Source organism: Balaenoptera ricei, chromosome 13 (genome assembly GCF_028023285.1).
Source record: "Balaenoptera ricei isolate mBalRic1 chromosome 13, mBalRic1.hap2, whole genome shotgun sequence".
Classification (NCBI taxonomy): domain Eukaryota; kingdom Metazoa; phylum Chordata; class Mammalia; order Artiodactyla; family Balaenopteridae; genus Balaenoptera; species Balaenoptera ricei.
Genome location: NC_082651.1, coordinates 90,310,234 through 90,331,240, shown reverse-complemented (window position 1 = coordinate 90,331,240; position 21,007 = coordinate 90,310,234). Strand labels below are relative to the sequence as shown.

The window sequence follows — 21,007 nt, the reverse complement described above, 5'->3', positions numbered from 1 at the left end:
AAATATATAATATATATTATATATATTATATATTATAATATATATAAATATAATATATATAATTATAATTATATATATTATAATATATTATATAATATATATATTATAATATATATAATATATAATATATATAATATTATATATATATTATATATATTATAGTAGAAAGAGCCCAGGGTCAGGAAGTAAAAGAAATGGAATCCAGTGTCCACCCACCCTCTGAATCACCAGGTCACACTCCTCAGTCTTCCATCCTTAAGAATGTTAGACTACTCTTGAAGTCTACTAGCTTGAGAGACTCCGTTTATAGGATTGATGGATATGATTTTACTTCAGGGTTTAACATGGCCTAGCACCTGATGGGTACTGAGAGAGAACTCACCTTAGTTTGAGTCCTGAGGGACAATTATCCTTGACTTCGGAGGGCCTTGATGACAATATGCCAGGTTACACACAACAGCCTGTGAAATTGGTACAGCATCTCCAATTTCAGATGGGAAAGGAGAAATTCAGGAAAACTAAATTATTTATCCAACGTCACAGTATTATATGGAAGTATATGGAAGACCCAGGATTGGAATCTAGTCTATCTAACTCCAAAGCTGTGATCATTGTACTAGAGCACTCTGGCAGACAAATATCACCTAAGTTCACAAACACAGCTTGTTTTTCCAGCTCCTCAATTTCACGATTCACTAGTTCTGTGGGTCAGAAGTACTAACATCCAGAAAGCACAAGAAGCATTGTTTGGGAGAGGAGGGGGGAAAGGCAAGAAAAGAATTCCATCCAATTCAACCAGCTTTAGTACCCGTGCCGTTCCTATTGCTCACACATACTTAGAAACTAAATATAATAAAGGTGTTTATGGAGGCACCACAGAAGTATACTGCTGAATTTCTGAGGTTCTATGGTTGCCAGGGAGACAATGATCTTCTCTTACTTACAGGAAAGCTTCTTTAAGAGTGGGACATGACTCAGAGATACCAGGAACTGGAATCTTCACAGGGGAACTGTCTGTGTGAAGCATAGAGTCATCACCATACACCTGTCTGACTTGAGTTTCCCAAAGTCCATCTCCATCTCCCAAAGATTCTTCCTGCACAAATGCTGGGGTATGGGTCCCACCACTGTTATTCAGTCTGCTGAGGACAATGGGTCCCAAGCCCAGTCTGGTTTCTTTAGAAATCTTCCCCCCTCTTAGCGAGAGGCACCAGGACCAGCACAAAAGGGCACCTTGGGGGATAAGCAGGGCTCTCAGATATAGACCCTGAACCATCTTCCTGGCCTACCTTAGAACTGGCTCCATTCCTGACTTCCTTTGTTGCTGGCTTCTCATTACAGTTTCTGTTTATGTCCCAATTTCCTTTCTGCTCTGACCCGAAATATCTGTTCCACTCCTGGAGATCTCTGTCTTCCCTCATCCAGAATTTGGGATTCTGCAAGACAACCCTACAAGAGACAGTGTTCCCCTAACCCCAGTTTTCATTTCAGCTCTCAGAAACTTTTAGGTAACCCTTGCCCTTTCCCTAGTAGCCAGAATGCCTACTGCCATGGGGCAGAGTCAGCTCAAAGAAAGGGTCTTAATAGTCACAATTCCAGCGCTCAGCCTGATGACATTCTCCCCTCTCTACCGTCTCAGTAAGAGGACAGCCAGCCCTTGCTGTCCTGCTTGGGCTGCTCCCTGTCAGCCAGCTGTGGACAGCTGCAGCTGTCAGAGTGTCTCCTCATCGGTCTTGGTCCTGCCCTTTAGGCTGCACAAAGTCTAGCCCCACCCCTCTGGCCCAGGAAGTTCCTTGAGAGGGGTGCTGGCCACTCTTAAGCCCCCTGCCCCAAGTCCTCTCCTCCAGCACCTCCCCACAGGACCACACACCATTCCTGTCGAGAATATACAGATAGTGCTCTAATCCCTCACCAGGACTTTGGCTTCTTGAATGGAATGACCATAGAACATCCACGGGACAACACGGGAACACCACATCCCGTTCTTCCTGAGGTTCCTCACACAGGCCCTCAAGTCCTGACTTGTGTTTTCAGGCTTCCTTGTCCCTGCCTTTCCTCAGTCTGAGTGCTGTCTACTTGGGAAATCTCAGTCCTTTCCATGACCATATTCCTACTTTCCACAAGGAAGCAGTAACTTTCCACAAGTCCTTTTCCCTCTCCTCTCTAACACTGTCTTCTCAGAGTCAAACAGCACGTATTGAGTACTTATAGTGTTCTCAATTCTGACCAGCTTTATTAGGATTTCCTGGGATAGATACTCTGAACTCTGCCATTAAACACCCACTGGTGAACATTGCCTTGGGGCAAAGAGAGTCCCTTCCCTTCTCAGCTATAAGAGTATCTGCTCAACTCCATGCCTTTAAACCAGACCAACTACCCCAAACCCTATGGAGTACTCCCTAGTGGCCAATAAAAATGAGCCTTGGACATTCCAGCCCCACTGATGACAAATGTCTCTGAACTCTCCCTTCACCCTTCTCCTTCTCTCTCACCTCTGGAACCACCCTTTATCTCCTTGACTCCCAGCTTCCAGAATCTGCCCCACACTAGTCATGCCTTGGAATGAAACCCAGGTTTGCTTTCTGGCACTGCTCCTGACATATTTCTCTGACAAGGTACGTGTTCACCCTCCGCATTGTGTTAGCTTGCTTGCCCAGCTACCTGCACAGTTTGAACCAGGCAGGCACCAGTGCACACCCAATGCAATGGGTCAAGTTTTGAAGATACAGCTAGACATGTAAGATCCACTTTAGCAGTGACACCAAAAAAAGAGCTTGTGTGGAAGTTACAAGCAGTGGCCCTGCAAAGCTTCTTTTGGTCAGTAGGAGCTTCTCACCGAGTTTCTAGCCATCATTCCATGCTCATGCTCGCCTGTTTTCCAGGCAGACAAGTTGATTTCCAAAGCCTAACGCAGAGGCAAAGGACCCACTGTACATCCACAATCACTAACCTCCTTCCTGGTCAGCCTCAAAGGCACTTCTGTGGGTGCTGCAGCTGGTTCTCTAGCACATAGGCCAAAAGGACCGATACCCACCTAATGAAACCTCAGTCTGGCCAAATGTGAAGTCATTTCATTCACTATGCAGAGATTATTTACACCTCATGAAATTTTGGCCAGAAAATTTTGTTTTCATTTTCAGAGGTAATGATGGCCTGACTGAAAAAAATTATAGCATTTTAAACAATATTCCAATAATAATTTATGCATCCATCACACAGAAGTCTTATTAGATACAGACTGTTTGATGGAATCAAAATCTAATCAGAAGCCCCTATTCCAAAATATCCAGCTGAAAACCCAGGTGGGAAAGTAAGTCTGTGGAAGGACAAAAATGAAAGCAGCATACAAGCAGAGCTTTATCCTTAGAAAGCATATGTCGTTACAATTTTTAGTCACCATTGGAATGTTGGCTTGTCAAAAAGAAAAAAATATATATATATAGAGAGAGAGAGAATTAATTAAAAACTGAGCCATCTTAGGCACTTATCAGCCTTTTCCCCAGGAGAGGACAAACTCCTCTAGGGCTAACTCCCTAGCCAGGCATGAAGACTCAACAACGGAACTCCGTGTCCTTGTTCTCCACTCACCCCTTTCATCCCTTCCGTTTCCTCTGTTCTGCGCACCTGATCATTCTTCAAACATGACTGAACCTATTCTAATGTCTGGACCTGGATTCCTCCATCATATGTACAAGGCTTCCCATCTTTGCCCTTCCCAACTCTTCCCATTAGTGAATTCCAAACTAAAATTCCTCCTCCCTCAAGAAGCCCTCCTAAATAGATTCAACCCCCAAACTTCTCCTCCTCTTCACCCACAGCGTATACAGACTGTGCCAGTAAATTAGAAATAAAATTGGCCCTTTCTTAGTACACTGTCTCAGATAGTTTTCTCACTTAACTCCTGAATCTCCTAATTTAAGATTGATCTCACTCACTTTCAGACATCGGCAACAACTTCACATCCATCAGGAGGGCTATTATGGGAAAAACAGAAAATAAGAAGTGTTAGTGGTGGGGGCTTCCCTGGTGGCGCAGTGGTTGAGAATCTGCTTGCTAATGCAAGGGACACAGGTTCGAGCCCTGGTCTGGGAAGATCCCACATGCCGCGGAGCAACTAGGCCCGTGAGCCACAATTACCGAGCCTGCGTGTCTGGAGCCTGTGCTCCGCAACAAGAGAGGCCGCGATAGTGAGAGGCCCGTGCACCGTGATGAAGAGTGGGCCCCGCTCGCTGCAACTAGAGAAAGCCCTCGCACAGAAACGAAGACCCAACACAGCCATAAATAAATAAATAAAAATTAAAAAAAAAAAAAAGAAGTGTTAGTGGGGATGTGGAGAAGTTGGAACCCTTGTGCACTGGTGGTGGGAATGTAAAATGGCACTGCCACTGTGGAAAACAGTGTGCCAGTTCCTCAAAAAATTCAAAATAAAAGTACCACATGACCCCTATTGCCATATGGTAATAAAATTATCATATAATGGAAGTGAAAGTAATTAACGTCACTAAAGTCTACACTTAAAAATTGTTAAGATGGTAAATTTTGTTATGTATACTTTACCACAATAACAACAACAACAACAAAAATAGAGAAAAAGACTGAGACTGAAGGAAGAAAAACTAACTTTCTTAATGTCTCCTGTGCTAAGTGATTTTCATAGACTCTCCTTTTTAATCTTTGCAACAACCTTGATTTTAACCCCATATTTCAGATGAGCAGATGAAGCTGAGGCTGAGTATGTCAGTGATTTTCCTGTGCTTTCCAACTTGCAGAAAATGCAGATTTGAACACAGGCCTAGCTGACCTATGGCCACTGCTCATAGGTTCCTCCTCAACGTTTCTCCTTCCTTATACTCCATCTCCTCACATACAGCTTACGACCCTGAGAAAGGGGAAAGTGCATTAAGTGTCGGTGCCTCCTCATTAGCATAGCCAAAGCTACAATAGGTGCTTCTTAATTGTTTATTGAATTGATTCTCCTCCTTGCTTAGGTAGTGAATGACCCAGAACTGGTCGGTGCTTCGGTGTCATTTTTACCTGAGATTACTGGACTCAACTCATGGCAAATCTGTGATCAGCCAGGCTGCCAGGCTGTGCCCTTCTCCATTGCAATCTATGATCTGACAAAAGAAAGAATCTATTTTAGGATTTCCCACGTCCGCTGTGGTTCTGAGTAATGCCTGAGATTTGTTATCTAGCAATTAAGCAAGAAAAGATGGGAAATTGTATTTACATTTTCCACACGGTTGAGCTTTCTATACCTAACCTTGAATACTTAATACTGTGCTGAGTTATGACTCATCAAGGAAAGATGGTTTTATTTATAAAAAAGGAAACAAAGCTTAACTCTCAGTAGGATGGTTACCTCACAGAGAAAAGAGAGTAGAACATACGTTTTTAAATTGTAAATGTTGAAAATGAAAAATAAATTACTTCTCTTACTGAAAGCGAGGACTTTTCAGATCTTCTCTTGATCCCTAACCTTCATCAAAATAGTAATAATAGTACTAATTTCTCATTTTCATGACTTATCCATCTGGAAAGCCCTTACCCTAATAGCCGCATACTCAAATCTCATCTTCCTTCAAGGTTCAGCTCCATACCCTTCTTCCATGAAGACTTCTCTGACCAACTCCCCATCTCCCTTCTTTCCTGCCATTTACCTTGTCCAGTAGTCTGCACTTTAATTTGCTAATGCTACTTATTTACATCTCACATCTTCCCTTTAAACTCGGTCCTACTTCAGAATAAGAGATTTTATTTCTTTAAACCATAGCCCAAGACATTGTAGTCACTCAGTAAGTACGTACTGTTGATATATACTTCACATATTGTGTTTATTACATTTCACTTGTATAGATAGAATGCAGAGTTTAAATCTATCCAGTTTCCTTTAGAACACAGGGCAGAAGAATATCTACAGTTATTGCCAGTAATATGGTTTTTAAAGGGCTGCCAGTTTTACTTGGGAAAACTATTTATGATGAAATGTCCTCTTATGCATTTATATCACTGGACCCGAAAGAAGCCAGGACAAGCACAGACAAGGGTGGACAGGATGTGGTACTTCCTGGGAATGCTGTTAGATTCCATTTTTAAGGTTCTTCTAATGTTAAGGGCAGGAACTTCAAGAACATGTAGTAACCTGGTTAAATATTAATGCTCCACAGGCTAGGAGATGAGTCTGATGTTTAATTTTCAGTGCTTTACTTCCCTGCCATCTTCCAGACAACAGAAAATTAAATTCTGACTTTACTGCAGTGCTTTTCAACCTACCTTCAGCTTAGAATCATCTGTGGTGATATGGAAAAACACAAATTCCCCAGCCCTACCTCCAGAGATTTGGATGCAATTGATCTGGGCATCAGTATCTGTTGAAAGCTCCCAAGGTGATTTTAAAGTGTAACCAGAATTGAGAACCACTGATAAAATGTTTGATTTATCAATTCCTCACTCTGAACCTACCCTAAGTGCCAAAAAAAAAAAAAAATTAAAAGTAACAATCCAGGCTCCATGCTGCCTCAGAAAAATGGGAATTTATTAGGTTTTAACAGAAAGAATATAGTAATAAAAGATATGGTACAGGATGGGCAAATGCCCAATGACATTTCCAAGTCTGGGTACCTTGGGTCTTAGACACTTCTTCCTCTGCACAGAGCCACACTGTGGCTGTTAGAATAAATACCTATGATTTTTTGAAATCAACCAAGAAAAGACTTCCCTGGTAAGAAGTTGGCAGTCCTTACCACCCAGAAAAATGACACCAACGTATCACTAGGCATTTCAGTCTTCATTGCTTCTGAGTGATGGGATATTGAAGCCATGTAAAACTGTTTCTTGCCAAAAGCAGAGGAAAGGTCATTTTTTATGTCAAGTATTCCCTTGAACAATTGGAACAACTTCACAACTGGGATGGAGATGGAGGCAGAGATAGGGGGACTTTATGAGAAAACACAGATTTATTGTTGACCAAATTATAATCAGAAGAAGCAGAAGGCATCCCCACCGGCAACATGGACTAAATTAGACTCCCCAGGGTAGGCTGAACTCTTCCAGAAAGAGTAACAGACCTGTTTTCTTGTTGCATGAGATGAATCACCCTTCAGTGTTAGTCAACAAACAATTGACTTGGTTACAAGGGGACTATTGGTTATAAGAAGAAAGCATAAAATGCATTCAAAATGGTCCATTTTGTAGGTGAGATGATTAGAAGAAACATTTTAACTCAGAACATATACAAAATGGGGGCATCTAAAGAGGTACAACAAGAGCATTGGGTCAAAAGCCCCACAGACCATATATTCTTTGGGTTTCAGTTGTCCCTACATGTCCCTCAAGCCCCTAAAATTCGGCCAGTGAAAAATTGAGCCCAACTCCTCTCCCCTATTCTCAGTCTTGGATGGTAGCCCTACCCAGAAGCCTATGTTAGAAGCCTAAGCTTTACCTTGATTTTTCCTCCGTCCTTCCTCCCATCCATGTCCAATTGCTTACCAGGCTTTACTAGTTTCTCTGCCTTGAACTAGGCCTAGTTCAAGTTAGGCCTTTATCATTGCTTGTCTAAATCATGGGTTACCAAACCAGAACTCTTGGAACAAATCCTGGCCCTCAACCTGTTTTTGTAAATAAAGTTTTATTTACATATCATCTAGGACTGCTTTCAAGCTACAGTAACAGAGTTGAGTAGTTGCAACACATAACATACATAGTCCATAAAGGCAAAAATATTTACTATCTGGCCCTTTACAGAAAAACCTTGCTAACTCATGGTCTATGTCACTGCAATATTCTTCTAAAAGATTATCCTACTCCACCCTCTCCCCTACATCCAAACTTTATCCCTCACACTGCTAATAGAATAGTCTTTCAAAAATAAAACTCCAATCATTTCCCTCCATAGCTTAAAAGGATGGCTTCTCATGAAAAGTAAGATCCAAATTGTCAGCCTGGCATTCAAGACCCCACACTATATCTTCTCACCCAATCCCAGGTTCCCTCAGCTCGTTCATTCTCTCTTCTAAGCAGCATAGCTTTTCTTTCCTTGGGGAATCTATGCTCCAATTTGACATGAAGTTCATTCAGGCATGTTTCAACTCACAGAGGGCTTATCATATCATCATTTCAAAAAGCAAACACTCCCCTAAAGGAATTTGCTTTCCAGTTTATTCTACTTACTTTATTATGTAATGGCCTTGATAGAGAAGATGATCAGAAAGCTTTAACGGAGGTAGATCTTCAAGTGGAAAGAGTTTACCAGGTATTAGAGATTAGGGAAGGGCTTCAGAGACAATTGTTTGAACAAAGTTAAAAAGGGAAGGTATTCTTGAGAAACAACAAAAAATTTGCTGTGTGGTGCTGAATAGCCCCAGATAAGGACAGAAAGGTAATTTGTAAAATTTTAATGTCATAGTAAGGACCTTGTACATATCCAATACCAGCCAAAATTCTAATGATGGTAGGATCTTAAAATCATCCCACATGTGGAAAACCAATCCAAAACTGCTAAGCAAGGAAATTCCAGGATTAGATTCTCCTTATAAAAAGGAAGCTGGTGAGAGTGAGAAATAAGGAAAGGAAAAAATAAAGGCAAGAATCCAGTATAGAAGTAATTATAATAGCCCAGTGAAAAATGAAAAGGCCTGAACTTGGGTGGTGGCAGTTGAAATCAAACATGGAATTAGCAATTAACTGGATCTAGGAACTCTGGATAAAAGAACGAATGCTGAATCTAAGGCTTCTAGTTTGTACAATTAGCTAACTGGATAGAGGGACTTGTAGCCAAAATCAAGATTACAGGAGAAGGACCTGATTTGGAAGGCAAGTGGCAGATGCAGATAATAAGTTTCATTTATACATGTTAAATCCCAGATGCTGGAGATCATCTAGGTGGAACTACCAAGGATGAAGTTAAAAATGTGTACCTGTTCCTCCAGTGAAAACCTGGTGCTAGAGATTGAAATACCATCAAGTTTGGAGAGTGGTAGAAACCTTGAGAGAACGTAGCCATGTCATCTTGGCTTCAAGGTTGCCCATAAGCACCTTGGTTCATGATCTTGGTTGGCTCCATGAGCCTTAGGAAAAGAAATTGTAAACCAATCAGAGAAAAAATGTTCTGATTCTCTCAACCAGAAACTTTAAAAGGAAATAGAACTGAAGAGAATGAGACCACTTAGAATTTAAATTCAGTGTATGTTTTTGAAAATAACCCACAAATAAAGAAAAGGGAGGGGTATTATATAAGAAAATGTTAAGAGAGGATTATTCCCGAGTAGGTCAAAGGCCTAATTAACTGGGTACCAGTAGATCTGGAAAGTTAAAGAGGTGCAAATTCTCCACATGAGATGAGGAGGTAGCTGCATTTCTGCTTCCTGGGAGGGGTCATCCCAGTTTTGCTGTAACAGGACCAGGAGGCAGAATGGTGAGCTCTACCTCCAGGAGTAAAAGCTGAGAGAAGAAAAAGGTTCCTACGATCACCTCAACGGAGTTAGGAACTAAAAGCCAAGGGGAACATGAAACTGGGAACTTTGATACTTCACTTTGAAATTTTGGCTTTCCTTCGCTTCTTTCTCACCGAAATCATCCATAAAGCCCTTATAATAAAAAAAAGCCTGTAAATGTATTTAGGAGTGCAATACAGAAGCAGATAACTCTCAGCGGACAAGACTATGCTCTGCTCTACAGTAGTCTGAAGAGAGGGAACCCAAAGAGATCAAGCAGGCGGGGATAGCCATTAAAGGAGAGAAATGCAAGCTGAATTTCTAGGTTCTACATCAAAGAAATAAAGGAGATCCTGAAATGTCAGCCTATAATTAAGAAAGGGGCCAAGAAATAGCTCCCATTCTCTCTCATATTTTTAAAGAGCATATTATGGAAGGTACCAAAAAGACAACGCATCTAATGGCAAAATATAGTGTGTCACATCTTTACCAAGGAAGGCTGGAATCCAGAAACCACTAAAATTTCTAGAGACAATCAAGGGGAATATTGAAGGGGTTCAACGGTCAAGGAATGGCTAGATCCAATACTCAGGTTGAATAATTCTGATGGGATAGAATTAAAGCATAATACTCAAACTTAAGTTGGCTTCCTCTTCTCCATGAAGAATAATCTCAGTTTGTTCATTCAAGAAACATTAATTAGCTTCTCGGCCTTTTGGCTAAGATCAAGTGAAGAAACATTAATTATTCATGTATTTGTACCAACTACTGTATTAGATATTCACAGAAACACACACAGTCTCTACACTTCAAAGGGATCACAGTCCAAGGAAGGATACTAAAGCCAAGTGAAGACAAGGCCACAGACAAAAGTGAAGTCATATGAGAGCACATGGGCACTGTCACGCCCAGTCGAATCCCCAAACCCTAAAGTGTGATATACAGCAAGACCCACTGCTTGTGTCTCTGAGGCACAGAAGGGGATGACGGAGATGCCCAAAGACTGGAAATGAGCAAATGTAATGACAGAAAGAAAAAAATATACGCCTCATCAACAGAAGACCCACAGGTTGATATATTTAGACTGGTCAGCTGTCAGGGCCAGCCAGGCTAACAGGGCCAGAGGCTACATCTCGGCTGCACTCTGATTCTCTGTTGTTCCTTCCTCTTTCACATAGACTCCTGGAAAAAGAATTTTTGCTCCTTCTTATGAAGTGACAAGACACAGTGGAAATAGCACAGGCTTAGCAGTCTGACCAATCCCCCATCCTTCACTTGTTATCTACATGATCTTGGCTACATTTTTCAACCTTCCTGAAACTCTGTTTCCTCATCTATGAAATGAGAATAAAAGTTCTGCCCTTAAGTTTGCTGTAAAGATTCACTGAGAAAATAAATTTAGTATTTAGTTCAGTGTTTGGCAAATAATAGCTAATCGATAAATATTATTCGTTGTTATTACTGTTATCCCTTTGCCCTCAAGTACAAGCATACTTCCCTTACCAACTTCTGTCTGGTGTAGTTTCTCCCTGTTTGGCTAGGAAGTCACACAGATGTATTTTTTTGTAGCAGCTATAGCAACTCTGCCACCATCATAGCTCAGGAGATGATTGTCGGATAGGAACTGTGGACACAGTTCCCCAGCCTGAAGACCTTGGTGGTCCACTCCTCTCCACGTTGCCCTCTGCTGACCACAGACAGTCACTGCAATTGACCTTTCAGGTCCTAGCAGTGTCAAACTATAGGAGAGATCCTTCTCGCTGACAGATTTCTAGAATTAGTTGTTGATAAACAGGTCATTTATAGTCATATAGCAAAGAAGGGGATGACCACCAAGAGTCAAAATGGACCCATTAAGAAAATATCTCCTGTTAAATTAACATCATTCTTCTGTGTAATGGCATTATTAGTCTGATCATTAGAAAATATATTAAACAGAATTGCCATAAAACACTTGCTAAATGTTTTCTAATAACCTTGTGGAAAAGATGTAACTATTAGGTGAAATAAATATCAGACAGGAGGCTCCACGGCATGGATGAGTAATCAAACTGCAGAATTTATGTTAATGAATCTTGAAGGTTGCCCCAAGGCTCCATCGACAATCCTATCCCACTCAACATTTTAATAATTGACATGAATGAAGATAAAAGATATATCATATTTTCCAATGATACAATATTAGGCTGAACAGCTTATCTGATAAACAGACTCCACCTTCCAAAAATCTCACCAAACTCAATTTAATAAATAGTTACTGAGTTGCCTCTATCTTCCAAGCACTAAAGACAGATTGACAAACAAGGACTCTACCCTCATAGAGTAAATGCCTTGTGGAAATTCAAAACTGTATTTGGAATAACCTGAATTAAAATATTGGAAAGCAAGTTATTTTTTAATATTTGGCCTGAACAAAACATACCTGTTGAAAGATATAATCCACAAACAACTAGTTTGCAATACACAGTCTAAATCAGCAATATTTACTCAGTGACTAAAATCACTATTTAATCGTAGGTGAAAGTCACAGAAGAATTCATATAAACGTGAAAGCTCCCTGGACATCTGTCCTAGTTGGACCATATATGGGTAATTGTAAAATGGACGGAAACCTATGCTGACAAGCTAGAGAGTGGCCACAGTTTGGTGACCAAGAGGGATCTAGATATCTTGCCTCAGGAACACTCAAAAAAGATCATGTTTGTTGGGTTAGAGAAAAGAAAACCAAGGAAAGAGGCAATGTGTGTTGTGTATGTGTGTGCACACATGTGGGCATATTTGTAATAGGGATTAAGAAGCAGGGTAGCTTTTTTCAAACACTGAAGATATGTCATATCCTTCACCATAGTGGACTGTGGTAGATGGATACAGTTTTCACTACAAGTACACTTTCCTTTCACTGTGTCTTCTAGTAATGGAAGCCTTTTTCCTGTAGGAAATTTATTCCACATCGTCCAGGTAGGGCTAAGTGCTAGGTTTCCCCCACTCCAAGCAACACCCAGCTCCGATTTGGGGTGTCACATGACCCTAACCTTCTTCCACTAAAGTTTTACTAGTGTTATCAGGAAAAAGGCACTTTCATTTCTCTGAGAGTCCCACTAAGGCTCACATAAGCCAGGGGCTACCAAGGATCATCTTTTCCATCACTTAGAGCCCAACAGAGAGGGGAAAAAAAAGAACTAACAGAGAAAAGTAGAGCTCAGAGATTTAAAGAGGGGAATTGTTGTGATATGGTTTAAGTACCAGTATCCACCTTACATGATGTTAGACCAATCACTGTATCTTTTCAATAAGTTATCTTTTTGTTTAAGGTACTTTGAGGGGGTTTCTATTATTTACCCTAAAAAAATCCTGACGATTATTTTCACTAAACACTAAGTACTTTACGAACTGTGTCTTCCTTACTCATCTTTATAACCCAGTGTGAAGTAGAGACCTTAAGATATAGTAAGTACTAAAAAAAAAAAAAAAAAAAAAAAGAATATAGAAGTACTCAGTAATTGCTATGATAAATTGAAGTGAACCAAAACTTCAAGGAGGCTGATTTTGACTCAGTTAAGGGCAGTCTTCCTAAAGACTGGCATTGTTATGGACTGACTGTGTCCCTTCAAAGTTCATATGTTGAAACCTAATCCCAATGTGATGCTATTAGGACTTTTAGGAGATGATTAAGTTTCGAGGGTGGAGCCCTCATGAATGGGATTAGTGCTCTTATAGGAGACCCCAGAGAGCTCCTCTGTCCCTTCTGCCATGTGAGCGCATAGCAGGAAGACAGTCATCTATGAACCAGAAAGGAGGTCCTCATCAGACACCAAATCTGCCGACACCTTAATCTTGGACTTCCCAGACTCCAGAACTACATGAAACAAATGTTTGTTGTTTAAGTCACCCAGTCTACGGCAATTAGTTACAGCAGCCCGAACTGACTAAGATAGGTGTGGTTCAATATCAGTACCACAAAAAGCATCACTAGGGGTGTTCAAGCTGAGACAGTGACTCTTCAGGCTGCTGAGGGTGGGTACTTGGGGAAAGCATCCTATAAGCGGGTTCCTTCTGGTCCAGGGTCTGTGATTCTAGGTAATATGTACCTTCTTTCCACCACTGAAAATAATGTACCTTCTTTCCACCACTGAAAATACTCTTTATGTTGTTTTTCTATCAGATTTCATTAAAATTAACTTATCTTTTGGCCTTTTATTCATTTGCTTTACTCTTTAAGTTCTATGAAACAGTAATTACTGGAAAGGTTGGCATAAGGCAAGCTGAAAGAAAACTGAAGCAGCACTGAAAATAGCCCCGTTAGAGTCTCAGCTCTGCTTGAGATTCGGAATGATCAGACAAGGTGATTTAGGCTTCCTGTCTATACATGTTCTGTTAAAGAGATAGCGGCAGAGCTCCTTAGGGAGCTGCCCTAAGCAGAGCTCCTAGTGTTTGAAATAGAAAGCAGGAGCAGCATTTTGTTTAGATGTTTGTCAGTGATTGGAGATTGACAATCAGCATACACAGAGTGGGAAGAACTAAAGTTGGCTCACAGGTTCCCCGAAGAGTGGAGTCTGAGCAGAAGCCCTTTCAATTTCTCACCCAGAAGTCTGGCCTATAAACTTGTAAGGAACTCTTGAGAGGCTTTTTTTGTTGTTGAAGGAGAAACACTGGGAGCTGTGGACCCCACTGGAATCCTAGCCGTTGATTTATCTTTAGTGAATAAGGATGAAGAAGCCATCTATTTCTTGGGAAATTCTCTTGGCCTTCAACCAAAAACGGTTAAAACATATCTGGAAGAAGAACTAGATAAGTGAGCCAAAATGGGAGCCTATGGTCATGATGTAGGGAAACGTCCTTGGATTATAGGAGATGAGACTATTTTGGGACTTATGACTGACATTGTAGGAGCCAATGAGAAAGAAATAGCCTTAATGAATGGTTTGACTGTTAATTTACATCTTCTATTGTTATCGTTTTTCAAGCCTACGCCCAAACGGTATAAAATTCTCCTAGAAGCTAAAGCCTTCCCTTCAGATCATTATGCTATTGAGTCACAGCTTCAACTTCATGGACTTATTGAGAAAAGTATGCAGCTTATAAAGCCAAGAGAGGGGGAAGAAGCACTGAGATTAGAGTATATCCTTGAAGTAATTGAGAATGAAGGTGACTCTATTGCAGTGATCCTGTTCAGTGGTCTGCACTTTTATACTGGCCAGCTCTTTAATATGCCTGCCATCACGAAAGCCGGACAAGCAAAGGGTTGTTTGGTTGGCTTTGATCTGGCACATGCAGTTGGAAATGTTGAACTCCACTTACATGAGTGGGGAGTTGATTTTGCCTGCTGGTTCTCCTACAATTATTTAAATACAGGAGCAGGAGGTCTTGCTGGTGCCTTTGTCCATGAAAAGCATGCCTATACAATTAAACCTGCGTTAGTGGGATGGTTTGGCCATGAATTAAGCACCAGATTTAAGATGGATAACAAACTGCAGTTAATCCCTGGGGTCAATGGATTCCGAATTTCAAATCCTCCCATTCTATTGGTCTGTTCCTTACATGCTAGTTTAGAGATCTTCAGGCAAGCAACTATGAAAGCACTGAGGAGAAAATCTGTTTTGCTAACTGGTTATCTGCAATACATGATCAAGCATCACTCCAGCCAGGATAAAGCAGAAACCAAGAAAACAGTTGTGAACATAATTACTCCATCCCGTATAGAGGATCGCGGCTGCCAGCTAACCCTAACATTTTCTATTCCAATTAAATATATTTTCCAAGAACTAGAAAAAAGAGGAGTGGTTTGTGACAAACGGGATCCAAATGGGATTCGAGTGGCTCCAGTTCCTCTCTACAATTCTTTCCATGATGTTTATAAATTTATCAATCTGCTCATTTCTGCACTTGACTCTGCAGAAACAAAAAGTAGCCGAGTTTTCCATAGCAACTTAAGCAAATAATATGGAAAGCCTGTGGTTATTTTATTACTATTATTCAAGTTTTAATTATTTCAAAACTGATTACACATAACTGGCAGTCAATTGTATACTTTACAGAAAAACAAGACAATTTTTTGAAGGGTCTGTGGCCTTGAGATACCTGCATGGCTGTCCAATTTCTTGGTGTTTGGTGGATCAAAGTCTTTACCGGTGCAAGTATTATGTACACAGTCTTGATTAGCTGTCATATTTCATTGTTAATGAAATGTTTTTTGTTGGTTTAATTTATAATTTGACTGACAACTTCACAATGTATGTGGAAATTTTTGTGTCAATTTTAGAAATATTACTTTAATTTTAATTTACCAAAGAGTTTCTTATAGGCACTGTAGTTGAACAGTCTGATGTATGTATGCTTTTTACAATGTTCCATCTAACTCCAATCTGAGGAACAGAAAATGCATTTTCTAGGGCAGTGGATTTCAAATATTTTGGTCACAATCCACACTAAGGAATACATTTAACATCAGAGTTTAATTTGTGTACAAGCCTTATTTCATTGATTCTAATACACAATTTTTTTAATCGTATGTTAACATCTGGTAAAGAAGAAATGTCTTTCAATTTTCATTCAGCAGCTTACAATTGCCATTGGCCATTCTTTCATGTTACCATCCCTGACATTACCATGATTTTCATAGTGAGTAGATATCATCCTAGATCTGGTTTTAAAAATGGTATATACAGCAAGAACAAAAGTTGCATAAATTATTTGCTTGTGCTTTCATATTTATTATTTTATCTCATTACAACTAATGTTGGTTGAAGCTCATTAAATTGATTTCTTTACTCAAAAAAAAAAAAAGAGATAGCATGTAAAATTATTTAAAATAAGAGTAAAATCAGAACAGAGTTTAGTTATGTTTGAGGACTGTCTGAAGGAATGAATATATGAGAAGAAAAGTAAAAGATGGGGAAGACATAAATAAAAATTGGAATATTCAAGTGCAGAACTGTCAAGAACCAAACTTGTTTGATTTACTAATCTCTAGGTAGATACCACTGTATCAATCATATACTTTCATATTAAATGGTTTCCGTAATCAAAGCATCTTTTAAAAAAGAAAGTTTAAATGAATTCAATCTTTAATTTTATTGTCTTGACTATGCTCTCAAAATCCTTTGTTGACTATTACATTTTTATCCTGGACATAAATAAATGTATAAACAAAAATCTGAAAACAAAGCAAAGGTTAAAGATTTATTATAAAATATAAGCCATGAAGCATTTTTACTGTCAAAACTGAGACTTTGCTTAGTGATTAGAAAATGTGATCCTGTATACATCATTACCTCCACACCAGCTTAATGGTTCTGCATAGAAAGTAATCATCAGAAATGATCCTCATGGACCGTTGTTCAAGTTCTTAATCTGCTTAGCAGTTTCTTCATGTGTGATTTACACTCTCCCTTATTGCCAGGCAGCTGCAGAAAACACCTTTTTTTTCTGGTCTTTGGGAATCGTTTTGTTGCAGTAGGTAATACCAACTCTGACAATGCTATGACATCACTAATACTATTTGTGATATGTGCTTGCAGCTTAATCCTGCCACCTTTTCTGCAGAGCAAACTTGACTCGTATCTATGCAGATAAAATAATAGCCCTATGTCCTCACTGAAATAAGTGAATCACTGTGATATTTCAGTAAATATTGAGAAACATCTATTCTTTTTTCATACCTAACTATCATCTAGAATTCTGTGTGACATGCACAGGCCAGAGATGGCAGGGTAGAAAGAAAGGGAGGCAGCGAGCCTGGGCAAGGGAGAAGATGGAAGAGGGAAAGAGACATATTGCAAAGTATAAGGATATGAGCATTTCGTTTTTATAAGAAAATTACCCCCGAGTTCTAGAATAAAACTTGTATTGCTATCATCTACTTTGCTACCCTGAAAAGGAAGACAAACGTGCTTACAGGAAGGAAAAGAAAAAATTATGCTACAAGATTTAATTCTACATTCTGACCATTCTTTTTTTGTCACATCCCCTATACAATCATGTGAGAATATCATTTTAAATGACCTTAAGTAAAAGGGAAAGTACAAGATGAAAATTTATGTAGGACCAAGGGCATTATTTCTCTCTTTTGCAGAGCTGTCTTATTGTTATATTGTTCTTGTAATAAAAAACAAAAAGACCTTCAGATACCAGCAAAGAAATTTTGCTTTTGACTACTATTTTCTCAGCAACATGGCAAATATTTGGTGGGGTAACATATACATACAAAAATAACTCATGAGTCAAAAAAATCATTCCTGTGGGAAGTACTTTTGAAAGTATATAATTAACCTCAAACAAAAGCAAGTGAAGGACACCTTTCAAAGGAAACATTTCCGCACTGGAGAATTAGTTCGCTTTTCTTTCTTTTCCAAATACAAAATGACTTTCCTTGATTCTCCTCCCACACACTAATTCAAATAAACCATGCAGTATGAAGCTTTTTAAATACTGAGAGAAGATATTTCAAAGGTCATATTAACATCTGAAAACGTCCTTTAACATTTTGCAAATATTTAGAGATTTTGCACAGAAATTCACTAATTTTCTCATTTTTGATTGTCAGCATCCCCTAATAATTGAAACCTTAGGAGATTAGAAAATGCTGTGCGTGTTGCTACCTTGTCCTCAGCACCATCAACCATGTGCAGGGACACAGCTAAGGGGAGATGTCAATATTCCAACCTGAGAGATAGCAGAAGAAATTGTCATTCTGCCTACTCTTAAAATAAGGGCTGAACTCAGTGAAAAGAATTTTGGCAAAGCAAAATTATAAGTATTTCACCATACAAAGAGTCAAACAAATTAACATAGTAAATGAGTCTACTTTTCAAGATACAGGAGAACAGTGTCCAGAGGAGGACCCTGAGATTATTCTGCCCCTGACTTTTTTCTTCTTGATACTGTCTACGCAGCAGATATGCCCAGTGAACACCATTCCTGCCAGGCCATCACCAACAGTGCCAACTCAACCTCAGAAATAAAGTGTTTTCTTTCTGAAACTGGTAAAGCATACTTTTGACAATTCCAGGGTATATGTCAAAGACTAACTTGGGCCAACAGATAAACAGAAGATTGTCACATATATAAGTAAGTTTTGTCACAGGTGCTTCGGGGCTATTATTTCTAAATCTGACCCCACATTAGAATCACAGAGAGAACTTTAAAAATGCAGATTCCAAGACCCGGCTCCAGAATCAAGCTATCTCAGGGCACCGGAGCTGGGGGAAATGGGGGTCACAGGAGCATATGAGGCTTTCTCATGTTCAAAACCACATGGCAAGCAAGAGACAGAACTAGCAGAACTCAAGTCTCCTATTACCAAAGATATTTAGTCACCATCTTCTCTGTGCCATAATACACACTTCATCCCAAATTAACTAGCCGGATTATATGATTTCTCGGTCTTCCTCCTGCTTTTATTCCAATTGCTTCCAATAGCAATAAGCACAAAATCCAGCCCCCTCACCATGGCAGAGCCTGCTTCATGGGCACGTGGCTCACACAGTCACGCCGGGCCCACAGTAAGAAGGGCCCACACTTAGTTAATGCTTTGTTGTCTTCGTCTTGAAATCCTTAATAATTTCTTACAAAGGGGTCCTGCGTTTTCATTTTGCACCAGTCCCCACAAATTATGCAGTCAGTCGTGCCTAGCAGGGCCCAGGATCTGGCCCCAGCCTCCTCTCACCTCACCTCCCTCAGCTCTTCTCTTCCTTCACTGGGCTCCAGCCACCCTCGCTTGCTTTCTGTCCCTCGCACATGCTAAAAAACTAGGTCAGAGCATAAGGCTTAGCTTAGAGATTGCATTAGGTCTCGTACATCCCTTAATGGTAAGTTTAGCTCTCAGGATCCTACCGTCCTCTGCCCAACACCAAAACAATGACGATGTGCTTGGTGGTGTTTGCAAAGAGAGAGATGGTAGAGCTCAAAAAGGGGCCTTGACTTTGCCTGCCACCCTGCCACGTGGTCAGAAGGGAGACAAAGTGCTACTTGGTACTCCTGCCTTTTGATCCTTGCTGGTAGCAAAGAGGAAGTGTGTCCCAAACATTGACCTGGGAATTGAGCAATCAGGTTATCAGTGGTTTCTGGAGGGACTGGAAGAGAGAATTGGAGAGACTGCAGAGGGAGATAAAAAGACAAGGTGAAACAGCCTCTCCTGCAGTCAAATAGATTTTAAAATACATTAAAATGTATTTCTAAGCCACAATAATATAAGCTAATTAGGGAGAAAGAGAGGCTAAATGTAGAAAGTCTCAATTATGCTAAATTTCAAAGAACTTAAGAGAATTGTATAAAGCTGCTTAGGGGCTCTGCTTCAGTGAACCACAACAAAGAATTTCCAAGTGTGAAAAGCCAGTTTCCTTGAGTAGATAAAAAGATCTTGGCAATTTGGCATGCTATTAATTTGGTAAGCAAATCTTTTCCTTATAAATTGAACAAGAGTGACTGCAGATTTCAGATCAGTGGGTACTGAATCCCTGTGCAGTATATTTCTCCTCTCCTTAGTGCAGGACAATTCTAGAGCCAATGCTGTACTCACACACCCACTACTCCTGGAAATATGAACTATGAAATCCCCAGGAGCACCAAGAGAAGCTAGTGTTTCAATTAGGCACTATGCCTTTCCATGACAGCTTTCTCCAAAATTGCCCCATGTTAGGGGCATGGCAGAGAATATATTTTAAATATTATTAGAATACTCCTGAGTGACTGAGCAATCCTTGAAAGGCTTGAATCCCAAATGTTGACAAGGGGATTGAATTCAAGGACAACCCTCCAGGAAAGGCAGCAAAGAGTAACAGAAAGAGAGTAGTCTTTAAAGTTGACCTACTTGAATGCCAACTCTGCCATTAGCTCCCTGGAGAACACAGGAAAGATATTTTGACAGGCAGGTTTCATCTGGTGAATGAAGGAAGGACCCTGTCTTGAAGAGTGGTTGGGAGAACCAAAGGGAGTAAAAAAGGTAAGATGAGCGTGGGTGATCTCCTAAACTATCATTACATAGTTTGAAATTCACGCTATAGTTTTTCTTTAAGCATCTTCACTAAAGAATACAGGAGCTGGAAAGGATCAAGAGAATCATTTCAAATGATGCTTTCATGTAGCAGATGAATATCTGGGTCTTGCCTAGCATCACGTTGATAGCTTTGGAATAATGTAGGGGTTCAGAACAAGTCGCCCCAAGATGTGGCACTCTGGCTTGCAAATTCATATGTGCTGAAAACAACCAAGGCCCAAAAGACTTAGGAAGAACCTCTGACCTTCCTCCTAATGCCTAAAAGAATTTAGATAGAGAACCTATTCCAGGAAGGGAACTATCACCATGGTTCTCCTGGAACCTTCAGCCTTCTGTATCCCGTGTTGTACGGTCAGCATCCTCAGAGTCAACCAACCCAGACTGAATTTCTACACCATTTTATATAAAGGACTTGAGCATCCATGGATTTTGCTATCTGTGGGGATCCTGGAACCAATCTCCATGGATACGGAGAGACAACTGTATAATATGAATTAGGTGCGGTGGATAGGGAAGAACCTAGCAGAGCCTGTTTGATCAAAGGCCTCTTTATGTCCCATTGTTTCTGGATGACCCTGTAAAC

The 21,007-nt window shown here is 40.1% G+C and overlaps 1 protein-coding gene across 1 annotated transcript; it reads left to right on the top strand.

Annotated features, from left to right (window-relative positions):
- Positions 1-1,538: 1,538 nt before the first annotated feature.
- LOC132376778 (kynureninase-like) lies at positions 1,539-15,466 on the top strand. Its single transcript, XM_059942623.1, is given in 3 exon segments — positions 1,539-1,638; positions 14,073-15,331; positions 15,333-15,466. Coding segments are annotated over 3 exon segments (1,389 nt in total). The 3' UTR covers positions 15,363-15,466.
- The last annotated feature ends 5,541 nt before the right edge of the window (positions 15,467-21,007 follow it).